Below are 25,448 nucleotides of genomic sequence, written 5' to 3'. Positions count from 1 at the left end.
AGGGCAAGTGGTTAAAAACTCACAACAATACAATAGCACTGAGTAAAGTGGGCCCTTCTTGCTAACTGCAAAGAGCCCAATATACACATTACCTTGGCCCTACCAACGAACCTACCAATTAGACATGATTGGCTGCTCTGATGTGTGCGTTTAATGGATTATTCCTTTGCAGAAAGCAGGAGCGCTTGAAAGATATTAACACAAACAAAGACAGAACATTTAGTAATCCTTGTAGATAATATTTTGGTCATAACTGGTAACCAGTTTTCAAAAAATCTGGACAATTCAAATAATATTTTATAAGTTTCTTCCGTGAGAACATAATTTTGTAGACCATATGCATAGTAGAGCCTTTGGGCCTTATTTATGAACATGTTTGGTGGTAGAACTGATAAAAATTACCGTATTTTTTGCTCCATAAGACACACCTGACCATAAGACGCACCTAGGTTTTAGTGGAGAGAAACAAGAAAAAAAATATTCTGAAGAGATGACCAGAGACTGCGGACATGGTATAGGAGATGACCAAAGACTGCGGACACAGTACAGGAGATGACCAGAGACTGCGGACATAATACAGGAGATTACCAGAGGCTGCGGACGTAGTACAGGAGATGACCAGAGACTGCGGACGTAGTACAGGAGATGACCAGAGACTGCGGCTTAGTACAGGAGATGACCAGAGACTGCGGACGTAGTACAGGAGATGACCAGAGAATGCGGACGTAGTACAGGGGATGACCAGAGCCTGCGGACACAGTACAGGGGATGACCAGAGACTGCGGACACAGTACAGGGGATGACCAGAGACTGCGGACACAGTACAGGGGATGACCAGAGACTGCGGACATAGTACAGGGGATGACCAGAGCTTGCGGACACAGTACAGGGGATGACCAGAGACTGCGGACGTAGTACAGGGGATGACCAGAGCCTGCGGACACAGTACAGGGAATGACCAGAGACTGTGGACATAGTACAGGGAATGACCAGAGACTGCGGACATAGTACAGGGAATGACCAGAGACCGCGGACATAGTACAGGGAATGACCAGAGACCGCGGACATAGTACAGGGAATGACCAGAGACCGCAGACAGTATAGGGGATGACCAGAGACTGCAGACAGTACAGGGGATGACCAAGAGACTGCAGACAGTACAGGGGATGACCAGAGACTGTGGACCTTTAGGGAGGGAGGGGGAGCGGGTGCCTGAATTTGGCAGGTACCCGCTCCCACTTCCACGGAGTTGTCGTCCCTTTACTGTGGGCCCCCGGCTGTGACAGCCGGGTGCCCACTGCACATGCGCGAGAAGCGCTGCACTTTGTGAATGGCCCGGCGTCTTCTGGGACCTGTAATGTGTCCCAGAAGACACCGGACCATTTACAAAGCGCAGCGCTTCTCGCGCTTTCGCAGTGGGCACCCGGCTGTCACAGATGCCGGCGCGGGAAGACTGCGCAGCGCTGGACCGAGGAACAGGTAAGGTCCTACATCAGAGAACAGCTGAGCGTTTGGCCCGGTATTCTGACATAGTGGCGGCGAAAATACCGGACCGGCTTTATATTCTCTCCATAAGATGCACTGCCATTTCCCCCCTTTTTTGGGGGAAAAAAGTGCGTCTTATGGAGCGAAAAATACGATAACTTGCATTCTGATAAGAATGGCTTGTTGTGTAGCAAGCCTGAATCCCATGATCATGGTTATGATTAACAGTGTCATTCTATTACAGGAGGAAGATCAGAACAATTTGGGCATAGAAGACCTTACTCCAGAGGAGCGCAGGGTTCTGGAAAGAAAGCTCAAAAAGCAGCGCAAAAAAGAGGAAAAGAAGCTTAAGAAGGAGAGAGAAGGTCTGGCTGAGGAGAAAAAAGAAGAGCCATCAAAGCCTTCTGCTGCAGACCTTGCATTGCAGTACTTGAAAAGGTGAGTTGTCCAAAAGCTATGGATATCTGTATTGACAGAGACAACAACCTCTATAGAGTAATCTCAAAACATCTAAATCCTGTAGACAGCCTTTTGCCTTTACACCCTTGTCTATTTGGAAAGTTGGTTATCCAAAAGTTAAGGATATCTGTATTGATAGAGACAATAGTCGCTATAGAGTCATATCAAGACACCATAATCCTATAGTCAGCCTTTATTCTTTATGTGTAGTAAAATTGACAGCTGACCAAATTAATTTAAAAATAGCATAAAGGAAAGGTACACGTTTGTACAGCTATATATAGAGAAATACAGAATGTACCCAGCACACTCTCCAGCTGGTAAACACAAAAAACCTAATTACTTTTTTCCACATCTTTGGTTAAAAACATGGTATTTTAATTCCTATAGTTAATTGCTTGAACTTTTGGACTATAGGTTATACACAGCTACCTTCATGTGATTGGACAATGGCAAAAAAACATGCTAGGGCTGCCCCCAGAGCACATCATATAAACACATCCATTTCGTGAGACTCCAGTTTTTTTCTCTTTTCTCTGAAACTTCTATTAAGATCTAACTGCTCTCTGCCCTGGGCTAACTAGCAGTATTCTATATCAGTAATCCTCAGCGTGTACCTTGGGGTTTAGGCCCAGACCTCACTGTGTGAGACCAGCTTGTAACGTTTGCTTCAAGCACTGGATGCTGCATTAGAGGCTGTCCTTGGAACGTAATGCTACATGTGTAATTGGCTACAGGGTGTGCTATACAGTTCCAGGGACATGGTCCATTTTTATGGTACCCAGACCCTGGCAACCCATTAGGGTAAATGCTCACAGTGATGGGTGAAGCCTGAATGTCTAATAGGTCCAGCATCGTGTATAAGATCAGACAGGGATTCCCTGTGTATTTTATATTGTATTTAATATGTATTTAATTTTATAAGCAGCCTATCTGACAAAAACATATTTCTCTGCCTGTCTGAATTCTTTAGAAAACTCTCTGCAGTTATAGAATCTTTAGTTTCCAGGGGTCAAAAATACTACATATCATCTATTTCCCTTGACCCTGTTCACGATTCAGAAACAGAACCCACTTTTCTTCAGGATATTATGGAGGAAAATATTGAGAACTCTAATTTTTAAGCAGAGCCTGCTGAAGATTTTCTTACCCCTGCATTTCTTGAGGTACAAGCTGCTGCTTCATGCCAAATGCTCTCTACTGTCAACACACTAATTGTTGTGGAGAGCATTGGTCCTTGCCTGGCAGCACCTGCCTCTGTGCAGTCTAAATAAGTCCCTATGGGCACTAAGAGACTGGGTAAGTTAAAAAAAAAAACTTTTCCTATACACACACTTTATAAAGACTGGTTCAGCCCTGAGAGGGTATACATTCCTAAGCTATTTATACATAAAAGTGCAGCTCTTAATAAGTTACAAATAATCATAAGAAAACAGTGAAAAATGTGTAAAAAAAAATAGTCCATCCAAAAAGAAAAGAAAAGTCCCAGAGGCTGTGATGAAACAAAAGAAAGCCAAGGACAGTTGTGTCACCAACCACTACTACAGAAGGCTTACCAGAAAGGCATGACCCCCTGTTAAGAGTGGTCAATCGCGCTTTGCTAAACAATCCAGAAAGCCGGTCACTCGAATCCTCCTCCAGATCACCAAAACAGCAGATAAGGATCTTCCAAACAATGGACCTTAATTAGGGTAGCTAAACCATTCAGGATAAGGCTTGAACTCGTAGTGGAAAACATGCAAAGAACGTTCCACATGGTGTAAAACCATAATCACAACATTTATTTAAAATATGGTTACACTCACATGTAAGCAAACATCATTTGGCATTGATTGGCAAAAAAATCCAAATTTTCCAATTTTCAAAATGGCTGCCGGCCATTCGCGCATGCGCAGTAGCATGTGTTCGTGGCTCCACCCTACACGTTTTGTCACAGGTTACATCATCAGGGGCTTGCCCACACACTTAACCACACTCCTTATATAGGACCTGAAGCCCCAGAGGATCACTCTTGATTGGCCACTCATGGTGAGTAAAGCAGGAAGTACACCTGCTAGGTAATCAGGCTCTAATCCACTGGGAACATTGCCATCTAGTGCCAGAAGATAAAATTGCATTTAAAATTTCGATTAGTCCACCAAAGGTGTGCAAAAAATGGAACATAGCTGCACCCTATGGTGACAATCAAGAATCATTGAAACTTACCAATTATTAAACCATCCTGCTGGAGCTGACTATTAGAGCACCATCTAATGTTCTTATACAGAACCAGAAAAATTACAGTATTAAAATATGACAAAATAAAATTATGAAAAGTTAAAAATTAAAAAATAAAGTAAAAAATAAATAAATAAATAAAAAATAAATTGGGAAAAATCAAAAGATCAATAATAAAAATGACCCCTCCAATCTTGAATATCCAAGGGCATACAGTGAAGGAAATAAGTATTTGATCCCCTGCTTATTTTGAATGTTTGCCCACTCACAAAGAAATGATCAGTCTAAAAATTGAATGGTAGGTGTATTGTAACACTGAGAGACAGAATAGCAACACAAAATTCAAAAGAAATGCATGTCTAACAAATTATGCACTGATTTGCATGTTCATGAGGGAAATAAGTATTTGGTCCCCTATCATTCATTAGGATTTCTGGCTACCAGATGTCTTTCATACAGGTAACAAGCTGAGATTAGAAGCAGTCTCTTAAATGGAGTGCTGCTTATCTCATTTTGTTACCTGTATAAAAGACACCTGTCCACAGGAGCAATCAAACAATCAGATTCCAAACTCTCCACCATGTCAAAGACCAAAGAGCTGTCCAAGTATGTCAGAGACAATATTGTAGACCTACACAAGGCTGGACTGGGCTACCAAACTATCGCCAAGCAGCTTGGTGAGAACTTGACAACCATTGGTGCAATCATTGTCAAATGGAAGAAAAACAAAACAACTGTCAGTCTCCCTAGGTCTGGTGCGTCATGCAGGATTCTCACCTCGTAGAGTGTCAATGATCATGAGAACAGTGAGGAATCATCCCAGAACTACACTTGAGGATTTTGTCAATGATCTCCAGGCAGCTGGGACCACAGTCGCCAAGAAAACAATTGGTAACACACTATGCCGACAAGGATTGAAATCCTGCAGTGCCCGCAAGGTCCCTCTGCTCAAGAAAGCACATGTCCAGGCCCATCTGAAGTTTGCCACTGAACATCTGAATGATGCAGAGGAGGACTGGTTGAAAGTGTTGTGGTCAGATGAGACCAAAATAGAGCTCTTTGGCATCAACTCAACTCGCTGTGTTTGGAGGAGGAGGAATGCTTCCTATGACCACAAGAACACGATCCCAACTGTCAAACATGGTGGTGGAAACATTCTGCTTTGGGGTGTTTTTCTGCTAAGGGAACAGGACAACTTCACCGCATCAAAGGAACGATGAATGGGGAAATGTACCATAAAATCTTGGGTGAGAACCTTCTTCCCCTAGCCAGTACATTGAAAATGGGACACGGGTGTTCCAGCATGACAATGACCCAAAACACACGGCCATGGCAATAAAGGAGTGGCTTAAGAAGTAGCACATTAAGGTCCTGGAGTGGCCTAGCCAGTCCCCAGACCTTAATCCGATTGAAAATCTGTGGAGGGAGCTGAAAGTTTGAGTTGCCAAACGTCAGCCACCAAACCTTAATGACTTGGAGAGGATCTGCCAAGAGGAGTGGGCCAAAATTCCTCCTGAGATGTGTGCAAACCTGGTGGCCAACTACAGGAAACGTCTGACCTCTGTGATTGCCAACAAGGAGTTTGCCACCAAGTACTAAGTCATGTTTTGTGAAGGGGATCAAATACTTATTTCCCTCATAAACATGCAAATCAGTGCATAATTTGTTTGACATACATTTCTTTTGAATTTTTTGTTTCTATTCTGCCTCTCAGTGTTACAATACACCTAGCATTCGATTTTAGACTGATCATTTCTTTGTGAGTGGGCAAACATTCAAAATCAGCAGGAGATCAAACACTTATTTCCTTCACTTTGTATATTTCGGAAGCTAATCCTCTGTGACTAAAGGATCAAACAATCCTATACACGATAAATTGTAGATAAATTAATAATTAATTGTTATTGATAAAGCAGTTTATATCCCACTCGATGTTAAGACCACACAGCGAATAACTCTTGAGCCAATAAATCCAACTGGTCTCGGCTTTAGAGATAGTTCTTTTTGCATTACTCCCTCGCCAATCTGGAATGTATTTCTCTAGAGCAATAATGGTGATACCTTTGAGGTTACTATTATGTTTCAGGGCATAATGCTTGGATACACTGTGTTCCTTGAAACCCTTCTTTATATTGGCAATGTGTTCACTTAAACAAACATGGAGGGTGTGTGTCGTATGCCCTGCATATTCTAAACCACATGGGCATTTCAACATGTAAACCACATGTCTAGTTGCACATGATATAAATTATCAAATTTTATATGTTGTACCTGTCAATGTACCAGTAAACTCAGTTACTTTCCTACCCCTAAACGAGTTAACCTGGTAGGCTTTACACTTCCTACAAAGATGATAGCCCTCTAAATTGGCAAAATACACAAGTCTAATAGGTGGATCAATCACATTTGGTGCCACTTTATTCCTGAGATTCCTTGCACCCCTAAAGATGATAGAGGGACGTTCCGGTATGTTAGGACCCAAAATGCGGTCATTCTTTAGAACTGACCAGTGCTTTCGAATGATGTTCCTAACAACATAACGGCTTGAAAAAGTAGTGAAAAAAATCTGTACCAAATCAGTCATCACCACCCTGGGCTACCTTTGAGACTATAATCAAATCCTCGCGATTGTATTGACCCACGTCACAGATTAATTTATCCAAAACATCCGCTTTGTAACCTTTATCAAGAAATCTTGATTTTAATGTCAAGGCTTCTCTTTTATATTCCTCTTAAAAGTACAGTTTCGCCTTAGGTGCAAAAGTTGTCCCTCAGGTACTGCCGGCAACCAAGAAGGGTGGTGGCAGAAATCTAGAGGAATATATCCATTCCTGTCTGTTTTTTTTAAAGAAGGTAGAAGTGGTAAGACATTAATAACTATAGATATAGTCAAATCAAGGAAATGAACTATGAACTATTTGCTGAGATTTATCCTATGGAAAAGAATGTAAGAAGAAATAGGTTAGTCCGGTAATAGATCTTCTTATTTCATTTCCTAATTAGGATGTTTCCTCTTTTAGGGGTTCTGTTAAAGACCGTATTTGGCTGCAGGTCTGGGCCTGCAAGAGCAACAATTGCTGCTATATCCATTTGTCATGCTATTGCTAACTGAACAGGACATATAATTAAAGATCATGAAACTGCCTTTGAGAATCCTTTTGTTTTAGTACAATTTCAGCTGATGATATCAGCATTGTTGTTTTGTGCTGATGCTGTAGAGCAGCCATTCCCATTCCAGAGTTCCTCCAGAGGCTGCTATGGGTTACTTGAGCTGTAGCTGATTGACGGCCTATCTGATAGTGCCTGTATAGTTCCATGTTCATTGCCACTTGACAGAGCAAGCAGCATAACATCAATGATCTTTGAGCTGTTTTAATGGTGGCATTCTGACCAGCACTGAACGGAAGTCTTTCTTCCCATTGACCAGCAATATAACACGGGCATTATTCTCAGTGACCACCACTGTTCTGGCTTATTCTTCCTACTGACCACCACAGTAATGGCTTATTCTTCCCACTGACTACCACTGTAAGGGTGGCATTCACTGACCACCACTTTAAGGGGAGCATTCTAACCACCACTGTAAGGGGGGATAATTTTCACAAAATACCACTGTAAGGGGGCATTCCTCCCTCTGGCTACCACTGTAATAGGTGCATTTTTCTAACTGACTAGCGCTGTAAAAGTGGCATTTGAACCACCACTGTAAAGGGACATTTTTTCCATAGACTACCACTGTAAGGGGGGCGTTCTTCCCACTGACCACCATTGTAAGGGGGCATTCTGACTACCACTGTAAGAGAGACATTCTTCACACTGACCACCATTCTAAGGGGGCATTCTTCTCACTGACCCTCCAATGAATTGATTTTAACAGGAGTTCCCTGAAACTTATTTCAAGGGTTCCCATGGGGTAAAAAAGTTAGAAAAGGCTGCTTGGGAGCATGTGATTCACTGTCTCACAAGAATGTCTCTTATCCTATATGTTTCATTCACTGGATTTTATGACCAAAAGCTTGGTCTGCTGAACCTGCTTGACAAAAATGGCTTCTATGCATGACTTTTGACTGTGAACTAATGTTTTCGGTGCAGCTTTTGCTGCAAGGTGCTTCAAGCTGTCATCTCAGTGTTTTTTCATTTGAGTTCTTAACCCTTGTTTTGTTGTGGGCTTGTTGGCAGTTCTGTTTTGCTATGTTGTTTTCTACTGCTTAGTTTATTGCTTGGGTATGTCCTATGGTCTAATACAAGTCCTGTGTCCTGTACTATATAATTAACATAATAGGAATTCTGACTTACCTGTAAATTCCTTATCTTGGAGTGTATTACAGGATGCAGGCCTATGCCCTTTATGTCTTTATGACTCCTTTTTGATTGCTACAATATTGGAGCCTCACAAAGTGGGTGGGGTTATATGGTGAGCTCGGAGGGAAGACCCTTGCAAGATACAGTGGATATAAAAAGTCTACACACCCCTGTTAAAATGTCAGGTTTCTGTGATGTAAAAAAATGAAACAAAGATAAATCATTTCAGAACTTTTTCTACCTTTAATATTGCTTATAAACTGTACAACTTAATTGAAAAAACAAACTGAAATATTTTAAGTAGGGGAAATAAACATAAAAAACTAAAATATTGTGGTTGCATAAGTGTGCACAACCTCTTATAACTGGGGATGTAGCTGTGTTCAGAATTAAGCAATCACATTCAAAATAATGTTAAACAGGAGTCACATCATGTTAAATAGGAGTACACACTTACCATCATTTAAAATGCCTCTGATTAACCCCAAATAAAGTTCAGCTGTTCTAGTAGGTCTTGTCTGAGATTTTCTTAGTCGCATCCTACAGCAAAAGCCATGATCTGCAGAGAGCTTCCAATGCATCAGGGGGATCTTATCGTTAAAAGGTATCAGTCAGGAGAAGGGTACAAAAGAATTTCCAAGGCATTAGATATACCATGAAACACAGTGAAGTCATCATCAAGTGGAGAAAATATTGCTCAACAGTGACATTACCAAGAACGGGACGTCCCTCCAAAATTGCTGAAAAGTCGAGAAGAAAACTGCTCTGGGCGGCTGCCAAGAGGCCTACTGCAACATTAAAGGAGCTGCAGGAATATCTGGCAAGTACTGGCTGTGTTGTATTCTTTATATGTCTGGGCTATGGGGAAGAGTGGCAAGATGGAAGTTTTCTTATGAAGAAAAACATCCAAGCCCGGCTAAATTTTGCAAAAACACATCTGAAGTCTCACAAAAGCATGTGGGGAAAATGTGTTCGGTCTGATGAAACCAAGTGTGAACTTTTTGGCCATAATTCCAAAAGATATGTTTGGCACAAAATCTAACTGCACCAAAAGAACACCATACCAACAGTGAAGCATGGTGGTGGCAGCATCATGCTTTGGGACTGTTTTTACTCAGGTGAAACTGGGACCTAAGTCAAGGTAGAGGGAATTATGAACAGTTCCAAATACCAGTCAATATTGGCACAAAACCTTCAGGCTTCTGCTAGAAAGCTAAACATGAAGAGGAACTTCATCTTTCAGCATGACAACGATCCGAAGCATACATCCAAATCAACAAAGGAATGTCTTCACTAGAAGAAGAGTAAAGTTTTGGAATAGCCCAGCCAGAGCACAGGCCTGAATCTGTGGGGTGATCTGAAGAGAGCTGTGCACAGGAGATGCCCTCGCAATCTGACAGATTTGGAGTGGTTTTGCAAGGAAGAATGGGCAAATACTGCCAAGCCAAGATGTGCTATGCTGATGGACTCATACCCAAAAAGACTGAGTGCTGTAATAATATCAAAAGGTGCTTCAACAAAGTATTAGTTTAAGGGTGTGCACACTTATGCAACCATATTATTTTAGTCTTTTATTTTTCCTTCTCTCCACCTAAAAGATTTCAGTTTGCTGTTCAACTGAGTTGTTCAGTTTATAGATTACATTAAAGGTGGAAAAAGTTCTGAAAGGATTTGTCTTTGTCTCACTTTTTCACATCACAGAAACCTGACATTTTAATAGGGGTGTATAGACTTTGTATATCCACTGTAGTTGCATATAACCCATGGTCTAAGAATACAAATCCTGTGTCCTGTACTGTACTCCAAAATAAGAAATTTACAGGTAAGTGAAAAATCCTATTGCATACTTGCAAATACTTGTGAAGCCACACTTTGGGTCAAGGCAACTCTGAACAATGTGGTCCCAAACTCAAAGCTACACGGCTTCCCAACGTTTGGTCCTTATTGGAGCCTTCAGGTGCACCCATAGCTATTTATCTCACTGTTAAGCCTTTCTCCTCTGTAGTAGATGGTTTTGACACTTCAGACCATCCCCCAATCTGACCAGCATGGGTGCAGGAAGTGCCCCCTCTTCTTCTCCTGGATCTCTCTTTTGACTCAGATTCAGATTGTCTACACACTTTTGAGGCAGAAGATGTGTTTTCTGGAGTGTGCAGAATAATCACTTAGCAAGGGTAGAGCAGTTGGTGGCTCTTTTATCCTGACAAAAGGAGATGTCTTTGGGTCTCATAGAGGCTGTAACTTAGACTTAGAAGTCGGTGGACGCAGTTGACCTATCTTCTAGGAGGTGGTTGCTCTGAGCTCCTGCAAACCCATCTGTAATATTTTTTATCATCCATTTTGATATCTGTGGAAAGAATGGAAACATTCTTTTCACTTCCTAAGTGCCCTGTAACTGTGTTATTTTATACAAAGTCTACTTCCAAGGGCTCCAGTTTTCATCTTGGCATCTTTCAATTCTAAGTGTACTCTATTGCAGAACATCTACCTATAAATTGAATATCCCTTTTAGGTTGACTGGATCTTTAAAAAGTTGAACTGAATTAAACATAAGATTAAATATCAGTATGGAGGAAAAAAATCAGTTTTGGTTTTAGCAAATTAAAAAAATCCTTGGTTTGTTGCCGTGGGCACACAGACACTTTCCTTACAGTTTTTATAAATAAGGCCTAGTGATGATAATGTACTAAAAAAAGGCAAAAGGGAGCACAATGAATAAACAAAGATTTAGCAGATGGAAGATAATAAGGCAGGTATGATTTGGTTTTTCATTAAAATTCCTGGATGGTTTTGGTTTGGCCGTAAACTTTTAAATCAGGAGAGTTTGACAAATGTAAACCATCTGCTGAGCGTTGTTTGTTCTCGTAGGAAATTTTAGAGATCAGTATGAATTGCACAATAAGCTTGAAGATAATAGGTTACTATTTAAAGACAATTTCTTGCTGCACTGTGACAAGCATGACAAGCATGACTTGTGAGCGTGCAGTGAATCTCAGCGGCCCCTTATCATGCTGGAGATACAGATGAAGAAGTGTACGGCATGTACTTTATAGGCTGCATTCAGAAATTCCTTTATAAGCCCTGAAAGATGACAAACTTCTATTATATCTGGAAAACAGCTGGGATTCCTCACTGTTCTTTTTAAGCCCTTAAAGCACATTGGACCATCTGTTTTGTGTTTATGTACTGGAAACAAAGCCTTGGCTTTTGTACTCTATCCGGTTAAACAAATATAGGAATTAATATAATTATAATAAACTATGTTAAAAGAAGGAAACTTTTGATTTCAGTATTATAGTTAGTTGGAGTTTACAATTTTTTTTGTATTTTAATGGCAGCTATCACAAATCTTGAACAGACTTTGCTGCCTGTGATGTTTTAGGGACCTTTTCTTGCATGAATTCCCATCCTCAGCATACAATTCCTACACTAGTATTTCTTAAGCTTTATTCTGTTTATCTCCATCAAGCCATGGCCATATGTGAAGATACTTGTACACGTGTAATGACAGCCTCCAATTTTGACCATTTTTTAAACCAGAGTTCCTCATTCAGGTTTCCATAGAACCCTAGTCTTCCTCCAGAGGTTGCTAGGGATTCTTTGAGCAATAAGAAATTTCTGCCTCTCAGTTAAGTTCCCACTTACACCACTGATTTTTCTAGCTATTTGTAAGGGGGTAATTCTTCCCAATGACCATAATCGTAAGGAGCATTTTCTCCACTGACCATCACACTAATGTTTTATGAGCTATAGATATAGTAATTTTTAGCAGGGGTTCCCTGAGACAGGCAAGTTATTTCAAGGGTTCCTCTATGTTAAAAAGGTTGAGAAAGACTGTTGTAGACATTATGTCTAAGAGATGCTCAGAGACACTACTGGTAGCAAACTGCACAGTGCATACTGTATTTTCTGCCTGATATATTATACACTGCTCAAAAAAATTAAAGGAACACTTTGAAAACACATCAGATCTCAATGGGGAAAAATATCATGTTGGATATCTATACTGATATGGACTGGGTAATGTGTTAGGAACGCAAGGATGCCCCATCGTTTGATGGAAATGAAAATTATCAACCTACAGAGAACTGAATTCAAAGACACCTCAAAAATAAAAGTGAAAAAATGATGCAGCCGGCTAGTCTATTTTTTCTGAAATTTCATTGCAGCAACTCACAATGGTACTTAGTAGTTTGTATGGCCCCCACATGCTTTTATGAATCCTGACAATGTCGGGGTGTGCTCCTAATGAGATGACGGAGGGTGTCCTGGGGTATTTCCTTCCAGATCTGGACCAGAGCATCACTGAGCTCCTGGACTGCCTGAGGTGCAACCTGGCGGCGCTGGATGGACCGAAACATGATATCCCAGAGGTGTTCTATTGGATTTAGGTCAGGCGAGCATGGGGGCCATTCAGTGGTATCAATTCCTTCATCCTCCAGGAACTGCTTGCATACTCTCGTCAAATGAGACCGGGCATTGTCATGCACCAGGAGGAACCCAGGACCCACTGCACCAGTGTAAGGTCTGACAATGGGTCCAAGGATTTCATCCCAATACCTAATAGCAGTCAGGGTGCCATTGTTTAGCCTGTAGAGGTCTGTGCATCTCACTATGGATATGACCATCACTGACCCCAGACCATAACTGACCCACCACCAAAACAGTCATGCTGAATGATGTTACAGGCAGCATAATGTTCTCCAGAGCTTCTCCAAACCTTTTCACATCTGTCACATGTGCTCAGAGTGAGCCTGCTCTCATCTGTGAATAGCACAGGGCACCAGTTGCAGACCTGCCAATTGTGGTGTTAAATTTCAAATTTCAAACGAGCTCTGTGGTGCCAGGCAGTGAGCACAGGGCCCACTAGAGGACGTCAGGCCACCCTCATGAAGTCTGTTTTTGATTGTTTGGTCAGAGACATTCACACCAGTGGCCTGCTGAAGGTCACTTTGTAGGGCTCTGGCAGTGCTCATCCATTTCCTCCTTACTCAAAGGACCAGATACTTGTCCTGCTGATGGATTAAGGATCTTCTACGTCCATGTCCAACTCTCCTAGAGTAACTGCCTGTCTCCTGAAATCTGCTCCATGCTCTTGAGACTGTGCTGGGAGACACAGCAAACCTTTCTTCGCAATGGCACGTATTGATGTGCCACCCTGGAGGAGTTGGACTGCCTGCTGCAACCTCTGTAGGGTCCAGGTATTGCCTCATGCTACCAGTAGTGACAGTGACCCTAGCCAAATGCAAAACTAGTGAAAAACAGTCAGAAAATATGAGTAGGGAACAAAATGTCAGTGGCCTCCACCTGTAAAACCATTCCTGTTTTGGGGGTTGTCTCATTGTTGCCCATCTAGTGCACCTGTTGTTAATTTAATTACAACCAAAACAGCTGAAACTGATTAACAATCCCCTCTGCTGACCAGATCAATATCCCAGGAATCTAATTGACTTGATGCTATACTCTGATTAAAAAGTGTTCCTTTGATTTTTTTGAGCAGTGTATATGCAGTGTATAATATATATGTTAGAGATTCTGTATATAGCAATACAAAACAGAGAGTGCATAATTCACATATGTTTATCTGTTGATTCTCTGCAAACAGGAGCTTTTTATTATAGAGCAAAGACATAGAATTTAACCATACAGTGGATATAAAAAGTCTACACACCCCTGTTAATGTCAGGTTTTTGTAATGTAAGAAATAAGAGACAAAGATAAATAATTTCAGAACTTTTTCCACCTTTAACCATTTGCCCTCCTGAGGATCTACCAGACCAGGCCATTTTTTGCGTTACGTTGCTGTGTTACTTTAACTGACAATTGCGCTGTCATGCAACGCTGCACCCAAATGAAATTTACGTTCAGTCCAGTAAAAAAATATAAAAAATCAAATTTCGGCATAAATTTAGGCAATAATGTATTCTGCTACATGTCTTTGCTAAAAAAAAATCCCAATATGTGTAAATTAATTGGTTTACGAGAAAGTTATAGCGTTTACAAATGGCGGTATATATACTGTATTTTTATTTTTTTTTTTTGCTAGTAATTGCAGTGATCAGTGACTTATAGCAGGACTGCGGCGGCCATTCTGACACTGGGGGGGAACTGACTTGGTGTCACTGACATACCCAACAATTATCAATGCTAAAAAAAAACACTTACACTATACTAATGGCACTGGGCAGGAAGGGGTTAACATGAGGGGCACTCAAAGTGTTAACTGCGTGCTGGGTGTGTTTTACTATAGGGTCATGTGTTTGTGTTTCACTGTAAGCACACGGCTGTGTATGGCTGTGCTGTGCACAGCCGTGCAAAGCAGTGTGCATGAGCTGACAGGGAGGAGAACCGGTTTGTTTACAAACCGTTCTCCCCACCGGAGATCCTCGGCAATCACCGGGCACTGGCAAGTAATCACCGACTGGGACCAGGTGATTGACAGCCGCGGCCACGAATGTTGGCGAAGGTAAGGTGTGTATATATATATATATATATATATATATATATATATATATATATATATATATATATATATATATATATACTTGATTTTGTGCATCTGTGCCGCCCTGTAGAAGTATTTCTGCTATAGGACGGATGGGAAGTGGTTAATGTGACCTATAAACTGTACAATGCACTTGAAAAACAAGCTGAATTCGTTTAGGGGTGGGAAGTAAACATAAAAAAACTAAAGTAATGCGGTTGCATAAGTGTGCACACCCTCTTATAACTGGAGATGTAGCTATGTTCAGAACTAAGCAATCACATTCAAAATCATAGTAAACAGGAGTCAGTACACACCTGCCATCATTTAAAGTGCCTTTTATTAACCACAAATAAAGTTCAGCTGTTCTAGTAGGTCTTTCCTGAAATTTTCTTAGTGGCAACCTGTCAGGGCTCCGGGTATGACCAGAGGTGTGTGGACTGACACAGGGAAACACAGACTTCAGGTGTAGCGTGTAAAACAATATAATTTATTAAGGGCAACACAAACCTAAACGCAGTGCAACAAACCAAACCCAAAACTAACACAAATACATACAACAAGGTGCAACAAACCCAAACCTTAACTGATATATATAAATATGGAGAACAACGTAGTCAGGTGGGCCGGGTCGGTAGCTAACGGGCAGACAAGGTACAAGGAGTAGGCAGAAGATTGGTCAGGAGTAGCCGAGGTCGGTGCAGGCAGAGTTCAAGCAGAGTCAGGATCGGGCAGGAAGCAGACAGGATGCCGGTACAGGGGCTCATGGGAACAATACACCAAGGCCCTGACTGCAGGCCTGGCCATTCCTTAAATACACCTCCTGCAATCAGCCTCAGGTGATGGCTTGATTGCAGGAGTGAGCTTCTGGCTGCCGAGAGCACCCGCTGGCCAGCCCTGGTACTGCAGACCACAAGGCAGGTGAGTCCAACCACCATTGGCGAGTCCATTCCTGACAGAACCTACAGCAAAAGTCATGGTCTGCAGAGAGTTTCCAAAGCATCAGAGGTATCAGTCAGGAGAAGGGTACAAAAGAATTTCCAAGGCATTAGATATACCATGGAACACATTGAAGACAGTCATCATCAAGTGGAGAAAATATGGCGCAACAGTGACATTACCAAGAACTGGACGTCCCTCCAAAATTGATGAAAAGATGAGAAGAAAACTGGTCTGGGTAGCTGCCAAGAGGCCTACAGCAATATTAAAGGAGCTGCAGTCATATCTGGCAAGTACTGGCTGTGTGGTACATGTGACAACAATCTCCCATATTCTTCATATGTGTGGGCTATGGGGTAAAATGGTAAGACGGAAGCCTTAGTCAAGGTACAGGGAATTATGAACAGTTCCAAATACCAATCAATTTTCTGGCACAAAACCTTCAGGCTTCTGCTAGAAAGCTGAAGATGAAGAGGAACTTCATCTTTCAGTATGACAACAACCCAAAACATACATCCAAATCAACAAAGGAATGGATTCACCAGGAGATTAAAGTTTTGGAATGGCCCAGCCAGAGCCCAGACCTGAATCTGATGGAAAATCTGTGGGGTGATCTGAAGAGGTCTGTGCACAGGAGATGCCCTTGCAATCTGACAGATTTGGAGTGGTTTTGCAGGGAAGAGTGTGCAAATATTGCCAAGTCAAGATGGGCCATGCTGATAGACTCATACCCAAAAAGACGGAGTGCTGTAATAAAAATAAAAAGGTGCTTCAACAAAGTATTAGTTTAAGGGTGTGCACACTTATGCAACCATATTATTTTAGTTCTTTATTTTAGGTATCAGTTTGTTGTTCAACTGAGTTGTACAGTTTACAGGGAACGTTAAAAGGTGGAAAAAGCTCTGAAATTATTTATCTTTGTCTCATTTTTGTACATCACAGAAACCTGACATTTTAACAGGGGCGTGTTGACTTCCTATATCCACTGTAGATGCATCTACAAACTTATAAATACTGCCATTACTGGATGAAGATTATAGATCAACTAAATATTGATGTAGTTTTTGTACAAAAATATATGTACATTGTATTCCAATGCCCCCCCCCCCCCCACTGAACAAGTACTCCTTATACTAGTTTGATTTCGTATCTAAGTTCATTAAATATGTTTCTTGTAAGCCGTTTTGTCAAATGTTCTGATCCACTTTTTTTTTTCTCATGTGTTGGAAGTCTTTGAATCTCATCCTATGGCTCTGGCTCTGGTTGTAATGCTACTTGAGCAACATAGGACAGATGTTTGGCTGGGATGCCTTTATTGTTTCTGGTGGATTTCTTGATTGAAGCCTCTTGTGGCCTAGTTTCTTCTTTTTCAGTATTTGGATTGTCTGCATCCATTTCTGTTTCACTTTGTTGCTTGTCTTCATATGACACTGATGTGGAATTTCCCTTAGTTTGAAGCTTTTGTGTTTGTTCATGAAATTTTGAACACATTGAAATTTCATCAACAATTACACTTCTACTGATGGTTATCTTGTTTGTTTTGGTGTAGAATGCTGTATCCCTTTTGAGATTTACTGTACCCCACAAGTACTCCAGATTTTCAGAGAGAAATGCACTATACCCAGCATGTACAACATTTGCTACCTTCGTCTATAAATAAGGGCCACCTTCAGTCTGTGTTTTTTCACAGACTGAATCACCTCACTAATTGAAATCCACTCTGCAATTATTTTGAACATGCCCCTTTCAATTATTGATTCAGTTACACACAGAATCAGTAGCATGCATGTCATGACTGGTCTGTTGGTTTTCTATTACTCTACTACGCCTACAAATTATTTTCCATGTAGAAATATAATTTATACCAAAAACAGTGATTGATCTGGTTAGTGATGTTGGACTGCTATTATTTTGAACTGTATATTCAGTTCCATTGTCTGTGCGCAATGCACTAGGAATGTTGCCAAATTTGTTGCTTACTTGAGCCAAGTGCTGTTCATGTTTCTCTGGTACTTCACTTTTGTTGTGTAACAGTTATAGTGTAGTATACATGAAATAGTCATCTATAAGAGTGAGAAAATACCTCTCCTGCAGTAAATTGTTCCATTGGTCCGCAAAAATCTGAATGAATGATGCATTTCATTGTTTGATCACATGGACTAATTAATATTCCACTTGCATAGTCATTCTCATTTAATTTCTTTTTTATGTCAGGACTTCTGTGCCCAAGTCGTCTGTGCCATGTGTAAATGCAGTCTGAATGTTTTTCCTCCTTGGCAGCATTAACCACCTCATTGCAGTTCAGCTGATATAGTTCATCTGTAATTTTAGCCTTTGGAAGTAAGATATCCCCTTTTGTGATGGCACAACTGTCAGCTTCGAAGGTCACTACATTGCCCTGTTTTGAGGGCTTCTTCACTGACAAAAGAATTATTTCAAGAGCAGGTACATACAGGATATTTTCTTCTATGCTAATAGAGATTGTGGTCTGAGCTTTCTTATCTTTCTCTATCCACTAATCTGAAGGGTGTTCTGGCTTGACTTTATTTATACATTTCCATGTACCTTCTCTTATTAGCAGCATTTTCATATTGAATTTGCAAGACTGGTAGTTCTGGTTTGTTAGGTTTGCAAATGAACGCTTTGTTGCAGCTGTGTTACTGGCCATTTTCTTTTATTTTGTTGCAGTCTTCTTTCTCTTGCTATATCTTGCACTTCTTTTGCTGTATCAGGCTATGACTTGGTGACTGGGCCCATACCCTGTTAGAGACTCTGTATATAGTCCTTCAAAGCAGACAGTCTACATGTGTTTATTTGCTGCTGCTCTGTAAACAGGAAACAGTAACTTTTTATTATATCTTCTAGATTGTAAGCTCGAAAGAGCAGGGCCCTCAGTCCCCTCATGTTTTGCATTGTATTGGTATTGTTCTGTCACATGTTCTGTCCCCCTTTGTAATGTACAGCGCTGAGCGAACTATCGGCGCTTTATACTGTATAATAATAATAGAGAATAGACATAGGGTTTAACCATAGATACAGCTACAAATTTATAAACACTGCCATCTACTGGATAAGGAACATATCTCTACTGAATTACTGAATATTGGTGTAGTTGTTGTACAAAAATACATGATATATATATATATATATATATATATATATATATATATATATATATACACACACTGTACACAAATATGTTGTTATTCTGCCATTTGGTATATTGGTCTTCATATAAGGGTAATGATGCAATTCAGGTGTTGCAAAAATATTTTTCAGATGGAAGATATCCTAATTCAAATGCCTGGAGAAAACTAAAGCTAGCCACAGACTTTACAATTGGATTGTACAACCCCCTTCAGATTATGACTATGTATTGCTTTGGCCCCCCTGGGTGGATATGAAATGAATGGAGTTTTTAGACAAGCCCTCACATTACCTAACTCTTGCATACATTTTTGCTTTGTCAGAAGGGAAAAGGGACATCTAAGCTGCAGTATCTAGCCTGCAGCCTGCATTCTCATAAGAGCTAACAAACTCAAAACCTATAAAGTTCTATTTTTAAGGATTAGGTTTTTCTCCTATTTTTCATGTATAGCTAAAAAAACTCATTGACTATTTTTGCACAGACTCTAATTGCAATTTAAAAATTAACCTTTAATTGCCAATTTAACTTGTGTGTGTCACCTTGTATGTCTGTACCAAGAATACACTTTCCAAGGTATGTAAACTTTTGATCAGGGCCATTTGGGTGATTTTTGTTATTATGATTTTAAAAAGGAGCCAAGCAACTATTTGACAATAAATGGCTTTGTATAATCACTATCCTTAAATAAAAAACAGTTTTTTTGGCATGATCAGTCACATTTTCAATATCAATGCCAAAATATCACGATTTCTGCTAGGGTATGCAAACTTTGAGCACAACTGTACATCAAAGAATTGATGGGGCGGGAAGTACTCTCCTCCCCCCAAACATGAAGGATTGCATTCCTGAAGGCCTTTGACTCCTGAGACTAGGAATGTTTCTTTAGACCCTCTCAGACCTCAAGGGTAGTGTAACCCTGGAGCACACTTTCCTTTCATCAAAAGATGTGGACTTCCAAACAAGCCAAGTCTGGCTCCAAGCCCTCTTTCCAATAAAGGGGCACATCCATTTGTCAGAGTTGTTCCTGCAAATTCAAAAGTTGCACATGTAATTGCCCAGATCAGTCATTGCTTCCCTCCATCCTGGGGACCTTCCTGGACTCTGCGAACATCAGGGACACTTACCTGTAAATTCTTATCTTTCCCCACTAATGCAAACCTTCCCTTTGGCCTGTCTATGGTACCTTGGTTCTTTATCAAGGTGCTTGTCACAGTCCTATATCTCTTCCATTCTTAGGAGATATTTGTTGTGGGATGCCTGGACAAACATTTCTAAAAGGACCTGTCCCCTTAACCCTATCAGCCAATGCTGTGTAAACAATGCAAAATCTACAGAAATTCATTTGCATCCTTCACCTTTAGAAGCTGTAGCTGGAACTCACTCACTGATTAGAGTACTTGGTTCTTACATTGGATGCTGTCCTTTTCAGGATCTTACTGCCCTGGGACAAACTTCTGTTCCTCTGCTCACTTGCCTAGGCTCTTTGGTCCCATGGTCTGCTCTTGATTTGTGCCTGTATGAGGGTCTTGGGTCTAATGCAGAGAGCCTTTTAGTTAGCGGACTTATCTTGTAAACAGCCTTTCCTATTGTTACACAAGGGTGCAAGGGTCTGTAAGCCTAAAGACTGTACCAATCATGTTCAAGCAAAAATGCTTTATTATTTTCCTTGCATCTGAATGAGTATTCTTTACAAAGTAATGCTTTACAACATTTACATTTACTAAGGAAAATGAGTGCAACTGCACTTGCAAAGTGCACAGTCTATTTTCCTTTATTAAATCCACCCCAAAGACCCCCATCAAGTGTGTGGCTATATTGTATAATCTTATGTCAAGTAGTGACATGCTGCCCAATGATTTAGGTCTACACAACACAGAATGTTTGACATGTGCCATTTTAGAGGCCCACACCAAGTTATTCCAAATAGCCTGAACACTATGGGAACTGTGATTGGAACAGTATGAAAAAGACACTACAGACAGGGTAAGAGGTTCTGTTTTATGGTATTGCACCTTCCTATTCAAGAGAAATACTTGGAGGACCAGGATGCAACGTTCTTTCTAAATGAAAAAAAGGAGCAGTAAGAAGTTCAATGAATAGAGATTAGACAAGTTATTTGGTAATTGAATGCCTAGATACTGGATGTGGCACTGAGTGCCTTTGAAGGGGAATTGAATTGGAGCTTCTCAAAAGGGTCAAGTTGATTTTTGGTAGTTGATGTGAACGTTTGAGAGATTGCCAAGGAGTTTAAATTCTTGTATTAGTTTTGGAACTGTAATTTCCGGATGGCTCAGGAGGAAGAGCAGGTCATCAGCGTATGTTTTAACCTTCTGTGATCCTGAACATGTCTCAGATGTCTCGATTTGCTCAGATAGAGTGTAGCAAAGGTATAAAAATTAGGGATGATAGGGGACACCCCTGATGGGTACCATTCTAAATGTTGAAAGGAGTTACTTGTACTGAAGTTCAAGAGTAAAGAGCCACTATTCAGTGTCTCATATGTGTGCCTCGTCAAATAAATTCCAAAGCGTGGTGGATGAAAGACCAATTAATCCTGTTTAAAGCCTTCTTAACATTCAAAGATTATATAAACGATTGATCAATTTTTGATAGGGCTGAATGGATAATATTTGATGGCATGAAGCGTACCATCACAGGCTTCACAAGTTACCAAAGGGGATTATCTTACGAACATGGGGTAATAGATGAGCAGCCAAAACTTTAGCAAATTTTAGTAATAATAGGACAGCATTGAGTAATGAAATGGGCCTGTAACTGGCACATTGAAGGGGATATTTCCTTTTTTAGGAAGTACAGAGATATGTGCCAATAGCACTTCAGATTGCATAGGAAGGTCTTCAGTTAAGGAATGCAATGTATTTACAATTGGAGCACCACGATAGCTTAAAATAATTTATATTACAGAAGTGTAAAGCCATCTGGCCCTGGTGTCTTACCCACAGTCGTCTGCTTCAGTGCATGAGCAAATTCAGGTAGATGTAATTGGCATTTCTAATGTTTGTATGATGTCATTATCCATAGACAATAGTCCTGAATGAGCTAGATATTCCCTAATTTTCATACTATGTGCTTCTAATGATGTCTGGGGAATGGTTAGGCATCAGGTTATAGAGCTCCTAAAGGCCTTAGCTATGTCTTGGACCATGAAAGTTTTTGAACCATCAGGTTTTTGGATAGTGGGAATGCAGGACTTGTCTCATTGGTATCTGACAGCATTGGCTAGAGATTTGCCACAGTGGTTACAGTATTCAGGAGAAATGCCTTCTACATTTGGCTAAGGAAGCTTTCACTCTCTGCAAGCATAATGATTGTAGTCACTGACAAAAAAGAGTTAAGTCAGTCAAGGTTTCAGCAGTTTGTTTGTGTTTGTGGAGGGTCTCCAATTTGCGGATCTGATCCAGCAAATCGGAAATAACGTTGCCATTTTGTTTTTTTTTTTGTGGTGAGAGCCCAATATAATCCAAACTTCTCTTATGTAGAGTTTTTGAGACTCCCAGACACAATGAGGAAGGACCTATGACATGATATTCATGAAGAAATACATCTCTAGTTCCGTCGTAAGGTTGTCCACTATGGTCCGATCATGAAGGCACCAGACCCTAGGTGTTAAGACATTGAACAGCAAAGACAATGGGAGCATGGTCAGAAAGGGTTACATTTCCTATCTTCAAAGAGAAAGTCATGTGAAGATGACATTGTTTCTTGAAAAAAATGTAAATATGTGAACAGGAGTGGCGAAGAATAGTAAGAGTAATCTTTCGATGTAGGATGATGTGTTTTCCAAAAATCCACCAGTTGGTGGATATGTTGGCTGTTTTTGATATGGTGTACAGCTGCTGCGGAGAAATGAGATGCACCGCTAGTAGCATCTAATTGGGGATCCATGACAAGGTTAAAATCGTCTCCTAGGACCAGTACTCCTTTTGCAAAAGAAAGACAAAAAATTCAAAGAACCTACATATTTGATTATCGTTCAGTATATATAGGGTGGCAAGAGTGACCTTTTGGTTGCCAATAAGACTCTTAATGAAAAGGAATCTCCCTTGAGAATCCATATACTCAGCAAGATGGGACCAGGGAACATTACCAGACAAGAGAATACACACTCCAAGAGACTTCTTGTCTGGAGAGCCTGAATGGAATGCATGTGAGAAGTATCTGTCAGTCAAAGGTAGGATCTATTCTGCAGGAAAAGTGAGTTTCTTTCAAAAAGGCAACCTGTATCTAATATTTTCTGAAGTCTGTGAGAATCATTCTCCTCTATTTTTAAGAGTATTGAGCCCATGAACATTTAAAGAGGTAATTTGCAGAACAGCTATAGTAAACAAAAGCCAACAAGCAGAAGTACAGAAATGTTAGATGGTAGGTCAATAAGTAGGGCAGTCAATACCCAGCTAAAGCAATGTAAGGAGACACACCACCTTTGGCAGGCAGGGGAGAGAAGTAGTGTAAAAAAAGTGGGTGTGATGAGAGAGTTAGGAGCGGAAGGGAAAGGCGGACTAAGGGTACACACCACAGACAAAAAAAAGGAAGAAACATGGGAATTGAGAAATGCAGGCAAGATTGGCAGAACACAAAGAACTTTAGCGATGGCACTCCGGAGACCAGAAGGAGTTCAGTTGCCAGGGGGGCATAGTTGATGAACTAGAATTCTTAAACTAAGACCTGAGGTCGGATGTGCAGAGGATCGGGAAAAACCTACTTGGAGGTTAGTAGCAAAACATACAGTGGGGAAAGACCCAGCAGGCCACTTGTATAGTAATGGGGGGGACAAATGGTTATAACTTAAGGGGCCAGACTCCAGACCTATTTCTTTCAACTGGAAAATCAGGTTCTTATCAAGATATTTATTACTAGTAAAAGTAACTCTCAGCCATAAATGACCATAACATAGTACTCCATCATGGAGCAATAAATAAATAATATAAACACAGGTAAATACAGGTAAAGGAGGACTCCATGTATCCCTGAATGGCAAGTCACCACTAAAATTACTGTAAACCACATCAAGGGATAAAGGGAAGGCAACAGTAACAACCCACATTGGTACCTAGGTACAAAGGGGTCAAAGTTAGTTTCAGCTTCTCTATTCTCCTGTTGAAAGGCCTATCAGGGTTAAAGCATGGTATGGATGCCTCCTCCATCAGTCAGGTAGCTAAGTAATGTCTGCATACATATTAAACCCTGTAGCAAAAAGGTGCATGAGAGTGATGTCTTACCAGTAAACATAAGGCTGAAGACAGGTAAAGCGCCTTTATTTCCCCAAATGGGGTAAGCATACAGTTACAGGGCAGCCAGCAACCAACAGGTGGAACTGCTGTGTATCAAAAAGGCAAGGAGCTGCATGTCAGGTGTCCCCTTAGAAACAATTAACATACAGTAAGATGAACACTAAAACATAAACCATAATATGAACTTGGTAAGGGCAATGGTGGGTGGGCATAGGCAAGTAAGTAGCAAGGAAAAAGCTCACCTAAGAACGTCCCTAAAACAGTCTTAGATGACAGGTCTAATGCATAGTCCAGATCAAAGTCAGACACTGAACCCATGGGAGTCACGCAGCAGGACAAAACAACCATGGTCCTTGGGGTTCTGGTATTGAGCTTGTCTTTGCAGAAAAAGCAGCAGGAGGAGATTGAGCTTGTGAGAGTCTAAGATGATTCTCTTTCACCGTGTTCTCAGGGGGTCCATATCAGGTAGAGGACAGAGTCAACTATCTAATTGGAGTGGTGAGACATGTAGCTGGCCCAGGTCTGGTATTCTTTGCACACAATAAGCTGTAAAGGGTATACCCAATGGTAAATGGCGCCTGCCACACAGTTTGTCAAGGAGAGGCTTCAAGATGGTACAGCATTGCAGGGTATCGTGGGACAAATTTAGCTGGATTCTTTCAGAGGCTCCATTAAAGTCGAAGGACTTTTTCAGCCATGCTTTATGGATGATCACTTCCGTGAGGGTGAAGAAATGGTTGTAGCATAAAATTCCCCCCGGACTGATGGGATAAGAGAATTTAGGTCCCAGGGTTCTATTGACCCAGTAAATTTTGATGGCTTGCTACAAAACTGAGGCTTGCTGGGAGTGGGAAGGATTATATAGGGGATGTCCCTGCAGCTTATTTGCTACTGTCCTGTCACCTGAAGGTAGCTTCATAGACCATGGTTATAACTAAAATCCTGTGTCCTTTGTACTGTTTTCTTTTTGGCAAGTCACAAATCCTATTTGTAATTTCTGACTATGTTGCTGTTTGAGATTTCCACTCCAATTGTTGTCCCTAAGACAGGAAGTGAAGAGAATTCACTCTAACATAGCCCCAGATAGCAGAGAAAACATTACAAGGGGTTTAACCATTCCACACTCTCCCCAAATAAAAAAAATGTTTTGACTAAACTGTTT

At 40.8% G+C, this 25,448-nt stretch overlaps 1 protein-coding gene across 1 annotated transcript in view; it reads left to right on the top strand.

Moving 5' to 3' along the window:
• CHLSN (cholesin) overlaps positions 1-25,448 on the top strand; it is a 523,051-nt gene that overhangs the window by 435,532 nt on the left and 62,071 nt on the right. The window contains exon 4 of the mRNA XM_089682029.1: positions 1,730-1,923. Coding sequence (XP_089538155.1) covers positions 1,730-1,923 — 194 coding nt within the window. The remainder of the gene's footprint in view (positions 1-1,729; positions 1,924-25,448) is intronic.

This window comes from Staurois parvus, unplaced genomic scaffold (assembly GCF_062004578.1).
Source record: "Staurois parvus isolate SC_StPar_1 unplaced genomic scaffold, SC_StPar_1.0 ptg000018l, whole genome shotgun sequence".
In the NCBI taxonomy this organism is placed as follows: domain Eukaryota; kingdom Metazoa; phylum Chordata; class Amphibia; order Anura; family Ranidae; genus Staurois; species Staurois parvus.
This window is presented reverse-complemented; position numbering and strand designations above follow the sequence as displayed.